The sequence below is a fragment of the Lolium rigidum genome, chromosome 7, assembly GCF_022539505.1.
Source record: "Lolium rigidum isolate FL_2022 chromosome 7, APGP_CSIRO_Lrig_0.1, whole genome shotgun sequence".
Taxonomy (NCBI): Eukaryota; Viridiplantae; Streptophyta; class Magnoliopsida; order Poales; family Poaceae; genus Lolium; species Lolium rigidum.
Genome location: NC_061514.1, coordinates 349,229,750 through 349,252,863, shown reverse-complemented (window position 1 = coordinate 349,252,863; position 23,114 = coordinate 349,229,750). Strand labels below are relative to the sequence as shown.

General features: G+C 44.5%; 3 protein-coding genes across 3 annotated transcripts; 2 read left to right on the top strand and 1 right to left on the bottom strand.

Annotated features, from left to right (window-relative positions):
* Window positions 1-3,625: 3,625 nt before the first annotated feature.
* LOC124673603 lies at window positions 3,626-4,147 on the bottom strand. Its single transcript, XM_047209652.1, has 3 exons — window positions 4,124-4,147; window positions 3,860-3,948; window positions 3,626-3,776 (listed from the first exon to the last, which is right to left on the bottom strand). Exons 1-3 carry the CDS (start codon window positions 4,145-4,147, stop codon window positions 3,626-3,628), a joined length of 264 nt encoding a protein of 87 aa, XP_047065608.1.
* Window positions 4,148-15,533: 11,386 nt separating this feature from the next.
* LOC124677477 (mitochondrial import inner membrane translocase subunit TIM17-2-like) lies at window positions 15,534-19,240 on the top strand. Its single transcript, XM_047213464.1, has 2 exons — window positions 15,534-16,227; window positions 19,054-19,240. Exon 1 carries the CDS (start codon window positions 15,541-15,543, stop codon window positions 16,216-16,218), a length of 678 nt encoding a protein of 225 aa, XP_047069420.1. The 5' UTR covers window positions 15,534-15,540; the 3' UTR covers window positions 16,219-16,227; window positions 19,054-19,240.
* LOC124677478 (mitochondrial import inner membrane translocase subunit TIM17-2-like) lies at window positions 16,634-17,290 on the top strand. The gene has a single exon (XM_047213465.1). The coding sequence runs from the start codon at window positions 16,649-16,651 to the stop codon at window positions 17,288-17,290; it is 642 nt and encodes a 213-aa protein (XP_047069421.1). The 5' UTR covers window positions 16,634-16,648.
* Window positions 19,241-23,114: the final 3,874 nt, after the last annotated feature.

Here is a 23,114-nt window from a genome sequence, read left to right as displayed (position 1 = left end):
AAAGGCCATTTTCTAGATAGAATTTTAGTATTCCATAAATCTGTCCAAAAGAGCATAGTCACCCCACTGTTCAGTGTGCATGATGCCTTTGCTTTGTAGAGATCAAGGTTTTTCAAGCAGTCTCTCCACCAGAAAGAAATATCTCTATGTCTAAGAGGTGGCAGAGAATGGTGATAATAAGACTCCCATACCAATTGTATCCAAGGAATATAGTCTTGATTATAAAACTTATGGATGTGCTTCATGAGAAGACAATTATTCTGGACTGACAACTTGAGAACACCCAATCCACCTCGATCTTTTGGTCGACAAACCATATCCCATGATGCCAAAGGAGGAGTTTTACTGTTGAGATCCTTGTTCCTCCATAAACAGTGTCTTCTATATTTGTCACATTCATCTAGAACCCAGTGGTACAATTTGAGTGTACTCATAGAGAAAATTGGCAAGGAAGAAAGAACTGAATTAACAAGTCTTAACTTGCTTCCATAGTTAAGATACATGGCACATGAGGGCAACCTCCTCGGGATACACATTATCAGTGGCATAATAAAATATTCCTTTGGTGGCTTGGAGATACTAAGGGGTAACCCAAGATACAAAAATGGGAGATTTTCAAGTTTACAATTGAGAGCGGAGGTAAATAAGTTCACTCTATCATCAGGAATATTAATGGGTATCAAATTGGATTTCTCATAATTAACTCTGAGACCAGTAGCCTCCCCAAATCTATGGAGCAAATCCTTTAGATGCATTAACTGGTGCACATCTGCTTGCATTATAACAAGGGTACATATCATCAACATATTGTACTATTGGGAATGAAGAAGAGCATTGGAGAGCCAGAGGTATGTGAAAAGAATTTTCCCTCATTGCATGATTAACCAATAACCATGGACTCTCCCTGCCTCACTCCTCTCCTACACTTGAAGATTGAACCAGACACTCCATTCAACATAACTGAGGAGGTGGCAGAAGCAAGAATCTGCTTGATCCATGAGCACCACTTCTGGACAAATCCTTTTTTGTGTAAAACCTCAAGGATAAAAGAGTGATCTAGCTTATCAAAGGCCTTCTCAAAATCCAATTTGAGAAGAACAATCTTCTTCTTACTTTTATAACAGAGATGAATGTACTCATAAGACCATGCCAAACAATCTTGGATAGTCCTGCTCTTAATAAAGCCATACTAATTTTCATGGATAAGTTGCATGATCACAGTTTGCAACCTATTAGCAAGTAGCTTTGTAATAAGTTTCAGAGTATAATTGAGTAGAGAGATAGGTCTGTAATCATGTACAGTACTTGCATCATCTTTTTTTTGGAACCAGATTAATGTAGCAGCTATTAATACTCTCCAAACATACAGTTCCTTGATGAAATTGATTACATAAATCATGAAAGTCCTTTTTAATAATGGGCCAGCATTTTTGCAGAAATTCAGCATTGAATCCATCTGATCCAGGTGATTTATTATGTGGGAAATCAGCCACCACATCATCTATCTCCTTTGGTGTAAAGGGTGCTTCCAAGAAATCCAAATTTGTGGCACTAGTCAATAAAGCAGAAATGTGATTTGTACCATTTGTCCCAATCTTTCTTTGTAAGCCTGAAACAAGAGATCAGCCTTATCCGTGTGCCCTGATACTGAAACTCCATCAGCAGTTGTAATAGACGGAATGTGATTCTTCCTCTTTTGGGTGGTAGTCCTAGAATGAAAAAAATTCTAGAGTTTTCATCTCCAAGTGTCACCCATTTAATTTTCCCTCTCTGCTTCCAATAAGCAAGTTGTTGCTTCAACAAGGCAACTAGATAAAATTCCATTGCAACTCTGAATTGCCTTTCCATAGAGCTGAGATCTCTAAAATTTTCTATGGCATCAATAAGAGATATGAGAGCATTAAAATCATTAATATCCTTATTGATAGTAGATATAGATTTTGTCCATTTTTTCAGCTCTTTTCTAAGAATTTTGAACTTGGCAGTAATTCTCTTTGCAGCATCAGCATAGTGGATGGATTGTGCCCAAGAGCTTTGCAAAGTAGCCAGAAATTCAGGCATATCAAGCCATCTGTTTTCAAATCTAAAGACTGTGGACTTTGGTATTGAGGTTTGTATTGATATAACACAGGGCACATGATCAGAGGTTGTCATAGCTAAGGGTATTTCCATGGTATTAGGAAAAGTAGTTGTCCAAGCCACAGATGAAAAGAACCAGTCTAACCTCTGAAAAAGAGGAGAGTTTTGCATGTTATTCCAGGTGAACTTTCTGCCTTTAAGAGGAATGTCCACCAATTCTAAGTTACTGATGGCTTCATTGAATAGGTTTTTGGGCTGCTACATTGCCAGTCCTGTTGCCTCCTACAGTTTTTGACTCTGTTGATGGCTCATTTTCCACTTATTGAAAACATGAATGTGAGGATGGGCCAGTTTTTGTACCTGAACTGGTCGTAATTTTTGGTAAGGCGGGTTTTGGCTCTTCAGGTCATTTGACTGTCGTAATGCGAGGATGGGCCACTTTTTGTATGTGTGCTTGTTGCCAAATTTTTGACAATTCCTCTAATCAAACAATAGCCAAAATTGTCAATGTTGCCAATTATGAGTTTTACCAAATTTTGGCTCCAATCCAATGAAACCCTTACCATCTATCCTCTAGCATGTGACCAAAGGGAACATGCGGCATGCATGGCTTGTAATGGTAAAAAGAAGAGAACGGATTCCAAAAAGAATGTACTAAGAGAATGGAATTCATCAATTCAAGGAGGCTGATGAAGATATCACTTCCATTGAAGTTTCAAAGTACCACCTACTATATCACTTGTGACTGAACTTGAAAGATCCAGACTACTCACATATATAAATCACGAATTAAGACGTGATCAATCTAATAATTAAGTAGAAGAGTTTTAACAAGATAGTTTGGACGAAATAAAATACAAAACGGGACTACTCTCCCGACATGATTTGACCCAAACGTTCCGCACCCCGCGGTAGCGCAACACATTCATGCACCCGGCTCGACATAGATATAACATCGTTTAATCACTTGCCGGACTCGACACACCGGCTATGTGGACGGAAATTTGACACACGGGATGGACTTCATCCACATTCACATCTCACAATCATGTCTCAAACAATTCAGGACTCTACATCAGACAGGGACAGACGGCATATACCAAGGAACTACCGATGCGCTTGGGTCTCCCAAGCAACTTAGGAATATCCCTCTGAATTCTGAATTATACCCAGATTTATGGCACTGATCGAGTATCGATCCGATGATTGCCTGTTGATAGAAGATCGATATCACTTTCATGAAATTTGAAGTTATAAGTACCATCTACTCTATCACTTGATGACTCTGCTATACAGACGTAATCACATACATAGATCGCAAATTAAGACGCAAACAGCAAGCTAGCTAACTCTTATTACTTCAGGCATGTCACGCCTGCACACACGTACTCCCTCCGTTCTTTTTTAATTGACTCAAATTTAGTATAAGTTTGTACTAAATTCGAGTCAATTAAAAAGGAACGGAGGGAGTAATATATTCACAACCGACACATACACACACATGGATGCACCCGGTTCGACAGAGATATAACGTCGTGGTCGTGGATCACTTGCCGGACTCGGAGAAGAAGCGGTTGATGGCGGGGAAGACCTCCGGGCGGTGGGCGCTGACGTAGCGGCGGAAGGCGTGCTGGCTGTACCTCTCGCCCTCCTCCGCGTTCTCCAGCACCGCGCTCTGCCGGTGGCTCTTGCTGATCCTGTGGAAATTAGCGTTCAAGTTAACCAGAGCTCGAAAATGCATACTGCAGTGAGTGCAGCAACTGTTGGATGCGGCACAGACCTGACGTCCGGGTTGAGGAAGACGTTCCTGGTGAGCTGGAAGACGCACATCCCCGTCACCAGCGACATCGCGGCAATCAGCGGGTAAACCTGCACCACGCATCGGGATTCTTTGTTATTAACACAGCCTTCAGGGCAAGAAGGGAACAAGATCCTAAATACTAAACACTAGTACAATACAGACAAGACAAAACTGTGCATGAAACGACAGAGTGCGCAAATTCCCAACAGCAAACAAGACAGAATCGACCAATCTCGCACGTACATCTGGCTTCAGCCAACGCCCCATTGTCGGCGACTATGCTTGTGTCTTGCGAGAAGCTAAACTCTTTTTTTTTAGGATGCGAGAAGCTAAACTCTCTAGAAGACACGCCTTTTGCCCTTCTTTTTCCTGCCTATGGTCTACCCGTTGTATATGCAGATATATATATACTCCTACATGCGTAGATACATACTAAGTGTTCAGAGAGCATAGCAGATCAGCCGACTGCGTCGTCTACCTCTCGGACGATCGATTTCTGTGGGCGATCTCGGGATTCATTCACCGAAACACAGCAGAGAATTTAATCGAGAAAACCATGAGCCGCCTGCTGTTTCTGGAGCTCGTTTGTCAAAGGTTGAGCAGTCCCGTTTCAGGTCAGCCAGCCCGTCTCTCTCCCATGCAAGGCCGGGTCAACCGTGTCGCGCTATGTACATGCGATCGATCCCTCGGCTAGCGGAGTTACCGTCATCCTATATCCCTTGGATCCACGTGGCATTTCCATCGTCAAAACTGGCATCTTCTTGCCGTGTCGCCGGTGGCCACTTGACTTCCTCTCTAGGGCGAGAATACAGATAGGTTTCTGAAACTGCGGGAGCAAATCTGGTTTTCAACATTACGATACGGCATCGCGTGATGTTGACGTCGATAAGACGGTAACATTCCTAGACAAAGCATATTTTGGAATAGTTTTTCCCTCTAATTTTAGATTATTATCCTGAAGTTAACCACCAGCAGTATATATACTAGAGACAAGAAGAATAACTGAATCATCTATGAAAAGAGAAGAAAAAAGGAGGATTGTTACGCCGGCATCATTTCATTGAAAATTGCTGAGGATTGTTAGGCAGAAGCCTGCAAGGGCACACCACTTGTGACTTGTACAAATCGTGATGGTATGTTCATGTCACCAGGAATCACTACACACGATTTATCCAGGTCTAGACCTCTCAGGACGGGTAATAGATGTATCATTACTTCGTGTATCCTATTATATCTCGAGACCGAGTACACAATTAAAATGTTGAAGCCGACGAGTTAGTAAGGACACGTACAATAGGACATGCATACTTTAGCTAAGGGTCATCTCTTTGAAAATAAGGAAAGCCTGCTTTCTCTATTGTATCACATGTTTTCCCTTAACGATATAATTTCCTACTAAAATTTAATTAATTTTCATTAATTGCTAGGAATAGAAATAAGAGATAAGGCACTGTAAATCCTGTATATCTATTGCCCTCTCTAGATGATGCGGAGGGGTAAGAAAAGACATGCCTTCTCAACCATTATGCATGCCCTAAGAACTCGACGACTGTCGTGGAGAAACTAAGCGATGCTCCAGGTCGCAAGGGATTATGTCAATTGTGTGTTGCCATCTTGCGGATGCTAAGGTGGACAACTTTTACCCATCCTTTCATTGAAATTATGCTAGGAATGATCTACAATGGGGTTTACAAGCATAAACCCAAGGGCCATACAGGGAGCTAAAGGGGTTCTGGTTGTCGACTAGTCAGATTTCTCTAGACCGATATGGCTTATGCTGACTTCTTGGTGGCTTGCGCTTGGTGGATATGAAGATCTTGGATCTTCGCGGTGTATTGGGTGTTACTTTTATAGTGTAGTAGAGAGGAGGTGGCCTACACCGGTATGGATCGGCTTCCTATTGTCCCGCGAGTAGGAAATCATGGGCGTTCCAAGAGTAAGTCTCTTGGTCTTGTCAACCTGGAATACTATCCAGTGGTCTTGGAACAACGCATTGAGTATCCTCCTAACCCGTGTACGTGCATGCCCACCTAGCCCATATAAAATACACAATGACGGGTACGGTAGTTAGACTACCCATCACCACACATTCTAGTACAACTACATATATAAGCAACATCAATCAGTATGGCGTATAACGAGGCCAAGACGGAAAAAGGTCGTGATGCCAACATCGAGCCAAAGAACACATCTGAGTCTAAATCATCTTGATAGTCATTGTATGAATGAACTGGAAATGGGATGTGCTCCGTCTCTACAACCGACTTCCAGCCTTTCGAATCAAGTATCGACAAAGAAATATGAACGTGCAGAACTGAGAAAGTAGGCTCTCGAGTTCCCAAGCAGCCAATTGATCTGCGGGTGTCGTGTGGCGAGCTAGCTTGCAGGGAGAAATAGACTCAATGACTTTTCGATGTTCATGTCACGACCCATGCACTGTTTACTTTCCTATTTGGCAACACTTGGTCTACCATCTTGAGTTCATTCTAGTAGGTATATGGGAAGCAAACTTTTAGGATCCTATTTGTACATTTTGAAAGTTAAGAAAAAAATCATTCATGTAGGTAATGCAAATAAGTACGTGGTAGGAATGTTGAAACTTATGACCATCCAAGATCCGTAAAAATCAGAAAGTGCTTCAAGCAACATACAAAGTTTTAAATGTTCAAACTTAAACACGATAATTTGTATCTTGTGAAATTTGCACCATACACAATTTTTTTTATAACTTATAGAGTTATAGTGAAATTTATATAGTTAAGTTTCTCTATTCTAACTCCAGTTTGAGTGTTGTTGCACTCTTGCTCGTAAATTTGGCAGTGCTGCATATTGCACCATTCTTCGCTCCTCTCGGTGGGTGTATTTTTTTCAAAAGTATCTGTCCCGTAAAAGAAAGGGTGTGTCTATGTCTAAGTTGATTGAGATTTTTTTAAGTCTCAGTCACCTCAGAAAAATGCAACTGCAGTTCAAAGAAAAGTGCAACTCGGTCTAATTGCATATTTCTGGCAGAAAAGTGCAATTGTACATTTTTAACAGAAAAATGCAACTGAAGCACTTTTTGGCGGACGCTACGCGTCGGTGGGCTGATGGGCAGCCCAAAAATCGGTTGCTCTCCGCGCTGTACGATCGTGATTCGACGTCCGAAATCTACCGCGGTGCGAGATTTGCATTTTGCCCCCTGTTTTTCTGAAACTTAACCCACGGTCCTATTCTTCTCCCAGTTAAAGTGAAAGGTATATCCCTTTGGACCCTACCTTCACTATATTTACAACACAAATGCCACCCGAGGACAGATCCAAGTTATACTAAGTATTACAACAAAATCTCTCACATCGCTTACAAAAAATATGTACTATTACAAAAAAAATTACAAAAAATATAAACAAAATAGTATTATAAAAAATGGTTAAACAACAATTGTTTTGCTATAGGTTGGTTTACAACAAAAATTGACAACAATTACAATAAAAAATCAAAAGCTATAACAACAAAAAACATGTGTTCGTGGCTGTGAAAATTTGATTGAAAATAACACATTTTATATATATCAAATTACAACAAAAATCACCAGCTATTTTTACCAAAAATTATTAGCGATTACAACAAAATAATTTATAGCAAACGTCCAGGTAAACATTACAACATCTTTGACATGCTTTCTCTATAACTTTTATACGCATTTGTTACAAAACTAACGAACATATACAACATCTCTACGAAAAAAAAGTGTCCATGACTAAAACAATTACATCAAAAATCACAAATAATTACAACAAAAAAGTCATCCGTTTACAACGTATCAAGAAACACACATTTTCGTAACATATCACTTAGAAAAATCTTACAAAATATGTCGTGTGAGTTTACAACAATTTTTTTATCTAATTGTTACAAATCTGGAAACAACACTGTACATTTTTTAAAAAAAAGAGCAACACTCCAGTTTGGGCCGAAAAACCAGGCCCATATAAGGCCGTGCGGGAGCGAGCGGGACGACCGATCGCTGGTGAGCGATCGGTCGCCGGATCGGAAGCGTTTTCCTTTTTTATAAGTGACTTAGACTTAAGAAAATCTCAGTTGACTGAGACAGCAAAACCGTAAAAGAAAAGAGGAAAATCACATCTGGCGGGGCAAAACTGTAAAAAACGCTTTCACCGAACTATCCTCTATCCCCATCCACCAAATCGGCAAAATCGTTTCCAAAAAAAATCGGCAAAATCCCCAATTCACCGTGGCAAACCCTTGCCCGAGCTGAGCTCGCTGCAATGGTGCGCAGTGCGGTGTGAGAGTGTGAGACCCGCCAAATCCGTCCTCCTCTCTCCACCCAATGGAGCATAGCGATGCGGCCAAGCGACTGAAGCTCCCCGACGGAAGCGACGAGGACCGCCTCAGCGCGCTGCCGGACGACATTCTCATCGAGGTCCTCGCCAAGCTCCGCAGCGCCACCGCCGTCGCTGCTCGGACCAGCGTCCTCTCCCGCCGATGGCGTGGCCTCTGGGCGTTCCTTCCGGAGCTGCTCTTTCCCGTCGGCACCGAGCCGCACCACATACGGTCCGCCCTCACAGCGCACGAAGCGCCGGCCATCCGCTCCCTCTCCGTCCACCTCCGGGACGCCGATCCGGAGTCCGTGGCGACCTGGCTTCCAATCGCCGCGCCCCGCCTCTCCGGTGATCTAATCATCACCCATTTCAGGCTGGAAGCCGTGAAAAGGGGAGTTGTTGAGCTGCCTTGCATTGAGAGAGCCACCGAGATCTGGCTCATGCTAGATGATTTTGGCCTCAAGCTTCCGCCTTCCGGCGTGTTTGGCAGGCTCACCGATCTCCGTCTCTTAGCCTTTAGGCTGCATGGTCCGTGCAGGCTCGGTGATATGGTCTCCTCGCCGCGATGCCCGGCCTTGCGGAAACTATTCCTCCGCGATGTTTGGGGTCTGGGCGACTTCGTGCTCCAATCGGAGTCTCTCCTACAAATAGAGATGGACAATGTGCTCCTACGCAACTACGGTGATGATGGCATTGTCGACATTCGCTCGGAGTCTCTCCTCCAAATAGAGCTCACGGATTTTGCCTTGAAGCACCTCACTATAGTGGCACCAGCACTCAAGCTCCTAAAACAACGCTGCTACATGGCTTTTGATGTGAATTCCAGCGAGCCAGCTGCCAAAATCTCAGCCCCTCAGCTCATTTCGCTCGAGTGGAATTATTATTGTGGTCCAAGATCCGTCCAGTTTGATAAGATGGCGAATCTCGTTTTTCTCTACGCTGGCTGTCTTCCTGCGCATCCATTTAATTTGTATTTACCACATAATCCCACTCGGGCTTTTGCACTCGCTTTGAGCACATCGTCTGTCTTTACTTCACGCTTGTCTATCGGAAGGTGAGTTTGCTCTTATTCGATTTAAGTTATTCATCATTGTAATAAGCCGCAAAGTCAATAGTGGTAAGGAAAACATGAGTTGGTCTTAAGGAACATGTCAATTGGTATATTTGACAAAACATTAGTACACAATTCTCACTTATATTTGTTTTCCTCATGCCCCGGTAACATGGCTTAATGCATGCAATCTTTATTCTTTCCCACTACATTTATATCCTCTTACGATAACATTGAATTCTAGCACTACTCGCACTATGATTTTAGTCATTCAAGGGGACATAAACTCTCCACTGAAGGAGTATCCTTTTTGTTAATCACTTCGTAGAAAATGAGATGTCCGTGTCTTTTTCCAACTCGTTATGTATACTCCTTCTGTTACTTCATATCAACCTACAGGAGATTGCCAACCACCCATACTTGATAGAAGAAATGCCAAGGCTCCCTCATGTTATATTATTATCCCTGATTGTGGAGGCAAAGGGACATTCCTTTGGAGCTAGTTTATTGCATGTTCTCAGGATGTGTACTAATGTAAGAAAGCTGGCTCTTGCATTTGACGTCAGTACTGAGCAACTGGAGGTAATTCTACGTCCTTCTAAAGATATATGGTCAATATGTATTTGTATTTCTAGATCCAGGCTTGAGTTACCGAGTGCCTTGGTTTGTTGGTTTGCTCGTCAAGTTTTGACGAAGTGGCATATTTATTGACTCGTTGTGTTTGTTAACTTGGTAATATGTTTCATTTTAAAAGATTCTTTGGCCTGTTTTTTTTTTAAACTTCGACCTTAGCGATTTTATTCCATAGCCAAAACAACTTCTGGATGAACAACCTCATCTAGAAAACAAGGGCAAACATCGAAGCTGCTCAAGGGAGCATCTTGACTAAGAGAATGGAGTGCACATATGTGTGCTACCTTATTATTAGCTTCTCTGTGTACAAAAACTAAATTAAAACCCCGGAAAAACTCACTATTCTTTTCATTTCAGTGAGAATATGAACTCCCACAAATCTAATATTGGCATTAGAGTTCCAAGCCGACACTATCTCCTGTCTGTCTCCACACACACACTGGCAGCGTTCTTCTCCCTTGTTTGATTGATAGCATCTCGCCAGGCTAATAACTCCGCAAGAAACGGATCCACACTGGTATACTTCCTGCATTCAACAAACGAGAACCTGCCATCTCTAGCAACAAACCCAAGCACCAGCCGTTCCTCCTATAGGATCAATTGCTCCATCGGTATCAATCCATGATCGGTATTGACCTTGATCCAGCCCCAGTCCGGTGGCTTCCAAGATCGATTAGGACGTGCAACCAGTCCTTGCTCTTGTGGTATCTTGAGTGATCTGATGAACTCATTAACAAGCTTGACTGATTTACGTGGTTTGAACCTCACCTCCTCATGTGTGTATTTATGTCTGCTGCTCCAAATGACCCACATCCCCGAGACTAGTATTTCCGAAACCTTCTTGGACAGCATAGAACTGTCCAATATAATATCCTCTCTCCAGGTCATAGGGTGTAACCTGAGTAATTTGAACTGAAAGAATTTGTGTGCCTCTGTCCAGAATTGCTTCGCATGATCACAAGCAATAAGCGCATGATATATACAGTCCCTCCTCATGACCACATGTCGGACATATGCTCAATTCCTTTATATGCCTTCTTTTAGTTCTTCAATGGCATGTCAAGTAACCTTTTAAAACTCGCCACCAGAAAATCCTAATTTCTGGCACTACTCTCAATTGATAATGAGAAAACTGGGACCTCATTTCCAGCAAATAAACGGAGCCACTCATTTGTTGCTTTTGTTCTCCCTTATTGACAGTTTCTTAGCAATATAGGTTTGTTTTTAGATTTCTACTCTTATAATAATATTGTGTGATTTTCTCTTTTACAAAAAAAAAATCATATCTCCTGCAATAGGTTGGCTTCAGACTTATTGTTATGTGTTACATACCTTTGTAGATTATATGTTGATTGCCATATCTCAAAGTATTCAAGTAGTTTGATAATTTCCAGTTTTTCTCCCATTCCATGACATCAAACCGGTATGCTCCCCTTTTCCAGGAAGAAACTGGATGCCCATCAGGTTGCGTATGTGATCAGCCACCAAACTGGAAAGCCGAGGAGCTCCAGCTGAGTTGCCTCTGGAACATAGAAATTACAGGCTGGAGAGGAGCTGAAAAGGAAGTTGCTTTTGTGGAGCGGTTATTCAGTTGGGCAACAGCGCTGAAAGAAGTGAGAGTAACTTTCCATCAGTCAATCACTGGAAGCATCGCCGAGGATCTCCGCCAGACATTACTAACCGTCTCTAGGCCAGAAACATGTATGGAATTTCGCATGCACGGTGGTTTGGTCAAGATGGTTGTGCATGTCTTCTGAAGACTGAGAGGCAGCAGCTTGTGCCTTGCACTAGCTGGCAGTCTCTCTCCTGGTAGCATCATCTGGTTGCACTCTACTCTGTAGTAACGATCAAAATCTTGTGGAACCGTCCAAGATGTTACAGGACAATGTCATAATCGGCCTGTTTGGCAAGGTTTAGGCTGTTAGAACTTGCTTATGTTTTATCCGCTGTACTGTCAGAACCTGTTTATGTTTCATGTGTTGTAAGCAAGGTTTTCAGTATCGAGATTAGGCAGTATCATTTTTTTTTCCTTCAACAGTATCGTATCGTAATATCATGACACTATGCGGTTTCTATTTTTCAAAATATAATCAATTTATGTGTTAAATAAAATGGTTACCTAGCATATATTTCTAGAAAAACATAGTGCCAAGTTATATTTTTTTCTTGTAAGGGAGTGGTATATCATATTCTAGACGGAAACCAATAAAACGATTACCTGCTTATAAGGCGGCTCGATGATGTCAGGTTTGATTAGTTTTAACTGATGTGTGATATCACATGTCGCAGAAGTATCGGTATGCTACTAATTCAAAGCATGGTATCTTAATCTGACAATGATACCACTTTTTCTTTTTTGCGAGAGACAATGATACCACTTGATTAGTATACACAGTATGTATGGTTTCGGCCAGATAGGATACATATCGTTTCAGCCTGATAGGATCTTGGTATCTTAAGATACTGGGATATGTATTGTGATACTAACAACACGATTTTTTTAATAATACGAATTAATTATTTATTTTTAGGAATAGCACACGTTTTCAACAAATTTCAAAAGTGTGACTCGGTCGGTCGATCGGAGTTTAGAAAACCGACTGGCAGTCGGCCACCTGTTTCATGTCAGTGTCCGCATTAGTTGGTCGATAGCTGACCAATTGGTCAGCTACAGACCGACCGGCCTCCTACTGATGATTTGCATGGTTTTGGTCTACTGATGATTTGCATGGTTTTTGTTTAGGGTTAGTAGGAGTGATATCTTAGGCAGTTCTCGCGCCATTCTTTTGCCGCCACCGCTTTCCTGCCATATGTTCCTGCCACCGCTCTTCCGCCATATTTTCCCCTCTCCCACCACCGCTCTCCCGCCATATTTTCCCGTCACGCTCTCGTAATTTTCCCTATAAAGAGCAGGGATTGAAAGGATGTATGCCGCACCTAGAGGGGGGAGAGGTGAATAGGTGCTAACCAATTTTTAGTTCTTTTTCAATTTAGGTTTGACACAAAGGTAAATTCTCTAGATATGCAACTAAGTGAATTTACCTATATGACAAGTCTAACAACTAAGCACGATATAGCTACGCAATATATAGGAGATAGAATAGGATAGAGGTAACCGAGAGTGGAGCACGCGATGGCACGGAGATGATTCCCGTAGTTCCCTTCCTTTGCAAGAAGGTACATCTACGTTTGGAGGAGTGTGGTTGCTATGAAAGCCAAACCAACAGCCACGAAGGCTTCACTCAGATCTCCTATGGGCAACGCCACGAAGGCCTAACCCACTTCCACTAAGGGATTTCCTCGAGGCGGAAACCGGGCCTTTACAAGGTTCTTGGGGCACACATCCACAACCGACTTGGAGGCTCCCAAATCTATAACAATACAACAATCAACAACAACACATCAACAACAATCAACTAGGGAACCAAAGAGGAACACTAGCAAGAGGGCCCTCAAACAAATGAGGGGGAAATGTAAATCGCATCGCTGAGGATGTAGATCGGTGTCTTCTCCTTCGAATCTCCAAAGATCAAGAGCTTTGGTTGGGGGAGGAAGGAGATCTTGCAAATCTTGTGTTCTTGAGGTGGCTCTAATGGTGGTGAAGCTTGGCAGATTTTTGTGCAATGATTGAGCAAGGAGCAAGGTAGAAGAAGGGGGTATAAATACCCCCCTCCAAATTCCAGCCGTTGGAGCTTCCGGGGGGCCGGATAATCCGGCCTAAGTTAGGGCCGGATAATCCGGCCCAACCAAAAATCCGGCTCCTGGGAAAATCCGGCCAAATATCCGGCCAAATGTCCGGCCCCTGTTCAGAGCTGCATCGCCTCAGGTCCTTAGCCGATTTTGGGGGGGCCGGATGTTTTGGAAATATCCGGCCTGGATTATCCGGCCCTGGGGCAAATCCGGGCAAATGTCCGGGAAATTATCCGGCCCATGTACAGGGAGTACTGAGCCACAAATCCTGAAGTCCTTAGTCGAAAAAAGGGGCCCGAATATTTTGGAAATATCCGGCCCGGAATATCCGGCCTGGTGATCCTGTTACAGCTTCTTTTTGACACGACTCACCACATCCATCACACATACATACATGTATCTATATAATCCCTGTACCACTTAACCAAACATTAGTGTATCACATACATTGACATCAAACACACAAAACATATTATGAGAGATGTTCTTTCAATCGACACACTTCACTGCACAGGTTCTTCTACCCCTCTTTTTCATGTCGCCTCACGCTTAGCTACCATGAGTGTGTCGTGCTCTGACCAGGAGTCTAAGCCGATGATGGCTCAACGAAGGCTAAGGCTGCAAGTTTGCCGTAGGGTGTGACAACGCAGCGGTGTTGGTGCGGCCGTCTTGCAAAGTTTAAGCCGGTGGAGGATTTCTCCGATCAGTTTGACATGAATTTTTTTATGTGTGCGAACTATGATCATGATTCACCCCGAAGTTCAGTTTCGTTGTCCACCAGGCCGCCGATATGTTTTGACAGAATTTTATTTAGGCATATTCGTATGTGTTTATGTATGTGGTTTAATGTTACTGTTTATGTTGCAGTCTCCCCCGCACCTGTGCAAATGGTTTCACTGGATAGACAGTGAGAAGCCAGATTGGGCGCGCCAGGAGGTTGAGGAGAAACACCGGCGTGCGTGGACAAGGTTCTTTGAGGAGGAGCGTCAGGAAAAAGCTCGAGCTAATGATAAAGCAGAGCGAGAGAGGCAGATCCAGAAATTAAGGGCGGAACAAGCTCCAAATCGCGAGGTGAATCAGAAGAGGATAGATGATGAGCAGAGGAAGATGTGCGCAGGGAGACCCGTGAAGCGGAAAGAAAGAGACTAAGGGAAACAGTTGTTGAGGCGCAAGCGGCAGAAGATGCGAGCGGGAGAAAAGTGGCGGAAAATTTTGATGTGAGATAAGTGGCAAAGATATTGGCGGCACATTCAGTTGAAATTAAGAATACACGTGTAATTAAGATATGTCTGATAAATAAGTCATGCATACATAAATCTCTCATACATAGGTCATGCATACATAAATATCTCATACATAGGTTATGCGTCCATAAATGTCTCATACATTGGTCTTACATCAGCCGGGACGACGTCTGGGCTGTCGTTGGGGTGGCGTAGCACGGGATGTCCAACCAAACCTGTCCGGGGCCCTTGTCAGTGTTGTTTTCACAAGCAGAAATATCTCCACCTCATACATTTTTTTTTTTGAGGAAAATCTCCACCTCATACATAAGTCGCTACTAACAAGCACGTTGTAAGTGTTGTTTTCACAAGCAGAAATTGCATTCGCTCTTGTCGTGGTCACAATCGGTCCGGCCCAAATAGCGTTACTTCACCGGGCCAATTTATACAGTAACCTTGCAAGTTGGTGTAGCAAGGGCGGGCCTAGAATATCTCCACCGCCTACTGCTCGGCCTCACCTCGCAAGCTGCTCGAGCACGCTGGGCAACAAGCCAGCTGACCACCGGGACCCACACGCATAGAGCGAAGTAGAGTAAGCCACAAGACCAGTCGCCGCTAAAAAGCTCCCACAACGCATTGTTCCCCATTCCCCTCCGTCTCCCTCTCTCTTCTTCTTCCTCTCCACGCCAGCCGCCGCGACCTAGGGTTCCTCTCCCCCCGCCGCCCGCCGCCGCCGAATCCTCGATGGGCACGCCGGAGACCTCGCGGGAGCCGTGCCCGGACCGCATCCTGGACGACGTGGGCGGCGCCTTCGGGATGGGCGCGGTGGGCGGCTCCGTCTTCCACTTCCTCAAGGGCACCTACAACTCCCCCAACGGCGAGCGCCTCCTCGGCGGCGCCCAGGCCGTGCGCATGAACGCGCCGCGCGTCGGCGGGAGCTTCGCCGTCTGGGGCGGCCTCTTCTCCGCCTTCGACTGCACCATGGTCTTCGCGCGCCAGAAGGAGGACCCCTGGAACTCCATCATCGCCGGCGCCGCCACCGGCGGCTTCCTCTCCATGCGCCAGGGCGCCGCCGCCGCCGGCCGCTCCGCGCTCATGGGCGGCTGCCTCCTCGCGCTCATCGAGGGCGCCGGACTCATGCTCAACCGCGTCCTCGCCGTGCCCCCGCCGCTCCCCGCCGACGACCCCGCCGCCATCGCCGGCTTCCAAGGCGTCCCCGGCGGATTCCCGGGCCTGCCCCAGCACGCCGTCATCGCCCCCGAGGTCGGGACCTCCAGCAGCGACGGCGGTAGCTGGTTCGGGAGCCTCTTCGGGCGCAAGAAGGAGGAGGAGAAGAAGCCCAGTGCCAGTGGTGGCAAGTCGGAGATGCTGGAGAGCTTCGACACGCCCAGCCCTCCGATCCCATCCTTCGACTACAAGTGAATTTAAAAGGTGCGCTTTTTACCTCTCCAATCATCATCTATCTATTCTTCCTTCTATTTCAATTGTTTCGGACGCGATTAGGACTCCTCCTGCTCTCGGCCCCCCTCCGAGTTTTTCTTTCTTGTGCAACATGCCTTCAGATCAGATCCATCCTCGCTAGTCCTAGCCAATACCGTATTCTGCAAGAAGTCGTATCGTATCGGTCGTGCTATATAGAAGAACCTCCTCTGCTGCTCGTATCTCGAAATAAATCCCGGACTGGAAGCTTTCGTTGTTACGCATAGGTCCGTCTGCCATTGCCCCGACTTCCACCAAAGCGCATCTAATCTTCAGATAGTTTTACCCAGCAGCTACTATGTCGTCGGGGTCTCTATTGGAGAGAGATCCATGCCCAGACCGCATCCTTGAAGACGCTGGCGGTGGGTTCGCCATGGGTCTTGTTGGCGGTTCTGCCTTCCACTTCCTCAAGGGCCTCTACAACTCGCCCAATGGCGCACGGATTGTTGGCGGTATGCAAGCTGCGCGCATGAACGCCCCTGGAGTCGCCGGGGGCTTTGGAGTGTGGGCAGGCCTCTTCTCTGTCGCTGACTGCACCGCTGTCTACGTACGCCAGAAGGAAGACCCCTGGAACTCCATAATCGCCGGTGCCTCAACTATGGGGCTCCTTTCCTTGCGCAAGGGCCTCAGAGCCTGTGCTGGATCGGCTATCGTTGGCGGTGCCCTCCTCGCAGGTATCGAGGGCGCTGGCATCGTAATCAACACCTTCCTTGCCAAGCAGGAGAACACTCCACCGCTCCCTGCCGACGACCCCAATGTTACCATTGCCACAGGCCTACCTCAGGCGCATGGGTCCTATACTGACCTCTCAGGCTCGAGCAGCAACTTCCCAGGCCTTCCCCAACTACCCGTGTACCCTACTGAGGTTGCAAGCTCGAGTGTTAGCGGTAGCTGGTTTGGCAGTCTATTTGGTAAGGAGGAGAAGAAAAAGGCTAGTAGCAGTAGGGGCACATCGGAGATATTGGAGAGCTTTGACACGCCCAGCCCTCCAATACCATCGTTCGACTACAAGTGAAAAGGTGTGGGTCTTTTTGGTTCCAATCTGAATGTTAATTTTGACAAAAGTGCTATTTTAGGATTCCACAAAGACTTGGATTTCTTATTGCCCAGTTCATGGACATACGGATTTCTCCGCGTGTGCTGTTAATTTCTCTTATTTTTGGCATTCCTTGATAAAATGTGGTTTCTTTTCTGTTTGGTGATGTAAAGGATCAAAATATAGTCGTTGGCGTGACCACATAAGAGTATTTAGGCTTTCATATTTTTTCTCCTAGTATATGGATGATATTGTTTGGACAATGTGTCTGGTGGATGAGAATTGTGTCGTCGTTAATTTGTTTTATGCCACTTTAGTTTTATTTGTATCCTATATTTTACAAAGTTCTTATTTATCTTGAAGCTGAGTGAGTCAGAACATCCCAATTTTTGATCATTATGTTTATAACCTACAATAGCTGCAACTGTTGACATATTCTGCTTCTGTTAATCGAGCCTAAATACCTGTATAAAAGTTCTAAGGTTGTATTATCGGCTAGAAAAGCTGATGCTTGTAGGTTCAGACCATGCATTTGATCACATAATGATCTATGACTTCAGTGCATTACTTTGGACTTCTTAGTGATGAGTAATTTTTGGGTTGCCCATTTATAAGCTGGTTGTTCAAGTGGCCGAGGAAACATAACACAAAATCAAGCATTTGCAAATATCAAAGTTATTTTATACATTGTTGTACTTTTTATGGACATGGTCATAATTTTGTCAAGAATATTTGGCCTGGTTTGCTTTTATCATGTAATAAGATGGTAATAATTTTGTGAAGAATATTTATGTCGTGGTTTCATTAAAACATGGGAAACATTATTTTGTAGTCCTGGGTGCCATGGCCCTATTTAGTTGAATTGTCACGTAATGAGTTCTGACATACCTGTTAAGGTTCATGGAGTCGTTTTAACCATGAAAATATCTTGCTCTGCATGCCAATCTTTTATACGATCTCCGGGATTGATTACTCCACTCTTTAACAACTGAAATAATCTGTCCAGGACATGCCCCTTGGCTGCCTAATAGAACTCGAAATCAAAATATACATGTCTTACCTCGTGATTAAATAACTACGTATAAAATCTTATGCAGGTAGCAGGCATGGCTCACATATATGTAACATATGAATTGAATTTTTTGATTTCAAGTTTTAACAATAGAGAAGTACTAATATACATGACACGGTACTAAATTAGCTGATTTTTGTTCGTTATTTATAGGATCAGTTATGTCAGCACTCAGCTCTCAGCTGAGTGATTTCTTTATTCTTGATCCATGGTCCTTGCTCTTGAACTGTACATTTAGTGATGCAACCTTGGAACTTTGACGGAAACTGTGAAGCTTCTGTAAGGTCGATGCCCAAGGAGCGCTGAACTATGTGCTACTATATATGCTCATGTACTTGAAGTTGTGATAGCTGATCTTTCGGAGTGTCTAGATTGCTCTCACTCAATATTTGGCTAGCCTCTGGCTTGTATTCTGTAACTATGAGAAGACCGCTATCTTTTTGTCTGTTCTATTGAGACGTCTGTTAGACATGATTCGGTCATATGGTCTTGTCCTGTGCTGTCTGTCTGATTTACTGTAAATTTGGTGTGCTTTTGTTGCACAGTGAGCAAGTTCATGTGGTTTAGTTGTGCTGTTCTTGTAAGGATATAGGTCGGTTATTCATGCTTGCATATTCTTAGATGGAGTAGAATATGTGATGATCTGATGATATGTTTTTTATTGGTGCAGGTAGCTGATGGCACTGATGCCCAGTGTGGCTCGATCTGGAACTAGTAGTCTTGAACTGGGGATGCAATATCTTGAAGAAGAGATGGAATACATTTTTGAGGGGTACCGAAGTGTGTGTCGCTCCACTTTCAGTACTATTATCTATGGGTCGAACCTGTTGGGAAAATGTTTTGGTCGCTGGCTCTTATGTATTATTTAGTTAATGTACGTGTGCTTTTAAAACATGGCAGGTCTACAACCCTGCATCCTATTGTTCCCCTAGTAGTGACAGTAATAATACATATAACATCATGTTGTGCAAATGTACTGCACTTAAAAAGCCTTAGAATATCCCCCATCTGGCGTCTGGTGTGACCTTCAGTGTGAGGCGGTTGCATTGCATTCTGTTATCTCATAGTTCTTCTGCTTGGTCTTGGATGCCCTGTTTCGATGTTGTGTGGTAGGTCGCTCCTCCCAATATAGATTCTCTAATCTATATCTGTTTCTTCTATTTTTACTTGCTGTGGTGGCGATCAGGAGTCTGTTGTCTGTTATATATTTTATTATGTGATTATGTTCTGTGATGGAGGCTTTTCTTCTTACATTCTGAGTTTCTCGGTACTAGTCAACCTTCGATTGTCTATTGTCGGGCTTGCTCCATGGGAGCTGAGGTTCCATCTACCACTTCTTAATGGACACCTACAACTTGCCCAACGGCTGAGTGTCTCGACCTGGTGGCAGCTTTGCTGTGTGTGGGGTGGCCTTTTCTCCAACCTCAGCTGCACCGGGCGTCCTTTTCTCCACCCTCAACTACACCGTCATTGTGCGTCAGAAGGACCTTTGGAACCAGGAGAGCCACACCCTGGGCAACAAAAGCCATGGCCCGGGGACGAGGCAATATTTTACATATGCATTAATGAAATACTCCTAGTTGATTTAGCATAGCAATTAACCTCTCGCCCTCATCGAGGGTATCGGCCTCGTGATCAACCATGTTGACCAAGCCCACAAGCACAACAGAAGAACCTACCGCAGGTCGCCGACTATCTACCGCGTAACTCAGCCATCCTTGACTCCTTGTCCCCTGTAGAGGTCGCATGCTCGAGCGATGCTAGTCTCTTGGGAAAGAAGGTGGAGAACACCATGAAGCCCAATTGCAATGGGGGATGAGTTGAAGAGCCTTGACAACATTTCGCTACCATCCTAATCTAACCTTAGCTACCATGACCTTTCGATTTCCTAGTGCCACCAAAGCCGGAGGAGATGGCGAAGCAGGACGAATATGATTTCGTGTCATCAGATATGACCCTACGCGATCCATATTCGTTGGCAACAAGTCGGGACGGTGAGGTCAATGCCTCCAACGTTGATGGTGGAGGTTTGTGATGCTTGGGAATTTTAAATGTTGCCACAATGTTTGAACATGTTGTACAGGCTTGTTTTTGTTGTGTCCACATGAGTAACATGTTGCGGTGATTTTTAGCTTATGCTTTAAGAGGATTCTCTAATGCAGCATGCATTAGCTTTTCACATTTCAAGCATGTGGAGTTTTACTGAACTCCATAGAGATTTATTGCATACTCAGATAATTTTCACCGTTGTGGCAATTGTAGTGTCTAGATTTTTTTACAAAACTTTAGATAGATTTGGTACGATGATGTAGCAACCAAACAACCAAATGTTGCATGCGAGAGTTCTGTGTTGCAACAACCGGAGGACCTAGATTCTCAGTTTTAAGTAGATATGATTTCCCTATACTACGGCCGGCTGATGTATAGGGGTTGTGACATAGCCCACCTCCTACAACACCCGTCAGTCCATCTCGACCCAATCTGCTCTTGCCCCATGACCAACTCGTTGCTGCCACCTCCCTGGGCCGAAGACCCTCGCTCCACCAGCCCGAGTCCGTACGGCTGACATATCAGCGTGTACAACATCGACTGTGTCACGACAATGCCATGGGTGACCTCGAAGCTCACCATGAAGCTTCTTATTGATGTGGACTGTCATGCACTCTAGTCGATCCCCACGTCCTGCCACATGCCCCCAAAGATTTACTACGCCGTCGTGCAAACATATTGGAGAGGAGAGAAGGAAGATATATTATTAGTTTTGCTAGTTCTTGGTCGACCTAGAATTAACTTATAGCTCAGCCGACTTTAAGATAGTTAAATTTGTATCGTGATTTTTTGCACCTAAGAATTGCACAGGGGGTTGCAATTGCAACTTAGATTTCCGAGTTACCCATAAATTTCATCGTTCATCGTGAATCGTAGTTTCTTCAACCCTCTAATGTCCAAATGAGATGTGCTTGAGAATTCATCAATTCGTTGGAATCTTGGAGATTCCCTAAGAGCATGTCTAGCAGCCCCTTACTTTTCTGCCCCGTATTTCGTGACTTTTTCGCCCCGTAAAAAAATGCTCGTAGATACACCGTTCAGTCTAGCAGACCCCGTATTTGACCCCGTAAATTCGTAAATTTAAAACCCCGGGAAACTTGTTCATTCATAGTTCGTCGATCATACATACGAATCGACGTATCTACAATCCCACCAATCATCTTTCTCTCTTTGTGAGGGAATCTCTAGATCTAGTTCTTGGAAGAAATTTGGTGTTCATCTTCCTTTTTGTTCTTCCTCGCTTATTCCCACAATAGCTTTTGTAGCTTTGTTGGAATTTGAGAGAGATGTACTTGAGCATCTTTGTCGTGTTCTTGCCATTGCATTTGGTGCATCGGTTTAAGTTCTCCATGGTGATTCGTGGAAGTGAAAGCAAGAAAGTTGTTACTCTTGGGTTCTTGGAACCCTAGACGGATTCTAGGAATGTGTGGCGATTTCTTGGGAGCCTCCAATTAAGTTGTGGATGCATGCCCCAAGCTTTGTGTAAGGCCCGGTTTCCGCCTCGAATGAAATTCCTTAGTGGAACCGTGACATATGCCTTTGTGGTGAGGGTCACCGGAGAATAAGGTGAGGCGCCTTCGTGGCGTTCGGTGTGTGGTGTGACTCCCGCATCTTGGGGTGAGGCCTTTGTGGCGTTGGTGTGCATTGAGCAACCACACCTCAAGGTGAGGCCTTTTGTGGCGTTCGGGAGAGCTAAGCCACCACACCTCTCCAACGGAGATTAGCACTTGCAAGAGTGTGAACTTCGGGATAAATCATCATCTCCCGCGTGCCTCGGTTATCTCTATACCCGAGCTCTTTACTTATGCACTTTACTTTGTGATAGCCATCGTGCTTTTTTAGCTTTGTTGAAATTTCAGAGAGAAGTACTTGTGCATCTTTGTGGTGTTCTTGCCATTGCATTTGGTGCATCGGTTTGAGTTCTCCACCATGATTCGTGGAAGTGACAGCAAGAAAGTTGTTACTCTTGGGTTCTGGGAACCCTAGACGGATTCTAGGCCTGTGTGGCGATTTCTTGGGAGCCTCCAATTAAGTTGTGGATGCATGGCCCAAGCTTTGTGTAAGGCCCGGTTTCCGTCTCGAAGGAAATCCCTTAGTGGAATCGTGACCTAGGCCATTGTGGCGAGGGTCACCAGAGAATAAGGTGAGGCGCCTTCGTGGCGTTCGGTGTGTGGTGTGACTCCCGCATCTTGGGGTGAGGCCTTTGTGGCGTGATGACCCACAAGTATAGGGGATCGCAGCAGTCTTCGCGGGAAGTAAATCCCAATTTATTGATTCGACACAAGGGGAGACAAAGAATACTTGGAGGCCTTAACAGCGGAGTTGTCAATTCAGCTGCACTGGAAACGGACTTGCTCGCAAGAGTTTATCAGTAGTAACAGCTTTATAGCAAGTAGCGGTAGTGAAATAACAACAGCAGAGTAACGAGAGACAGCAGTAGTGATTATAGTAAACGGCAGGATTAAAATATCGTAGGCACGGGGACGGATGACGGGCGTTGCATGGATGAGAGAAACTCATGTAACAATCATAGCAGGGCATTTGCGAGATAATAATAAAACGGTGTCCAAGTACAAAGCAATCAATAGGCATGTGTTCCAATTATAGTCGTACGTGCTCGCAATGAGAAACTTGCACAACATCTTTTGTCCTACCGACCGGTGGCAGCCGGGCCTCAAGGGA

Bases quoted from the DNA above. Each gene is read 5' to 3' on its own strand.
- LOC124677477 (XM_047213464.1), top strand. From the start codon at position 15,541: ATGGGCACGCCGGAGACCTCGCGGGAGCCGTGCCCGGACCGCATCCTG.
- LOC124677478 (XM_047213465.1), top strand. From the start codon at position 16,649: ATGGGTCTTGTTGGCGGTTCTGCCTTCCACTTCCTCAAGGGCCTCTAC.
- LOC124673603 (XM_047209652.1), bottom strand. From the start codon at position 4,147: ATGGGGCGTTGGCTGAAGCCAGAT. The intron at 3,949-4,123 runs GTACGTGCGAGA...TGCGTGGTGCAG, and splicing joins GGCGTTGGCTGAAGCCAGAT to GTTTACCCGCTGATTGCCGC. The intron at 3,777-3,859 runs GTCTGTGCCGCA...TAATTTCCACAG, and splicing joins TTCCTCAACCCGGACGTCAG to GATCAGCAAGAGCCACCGGC.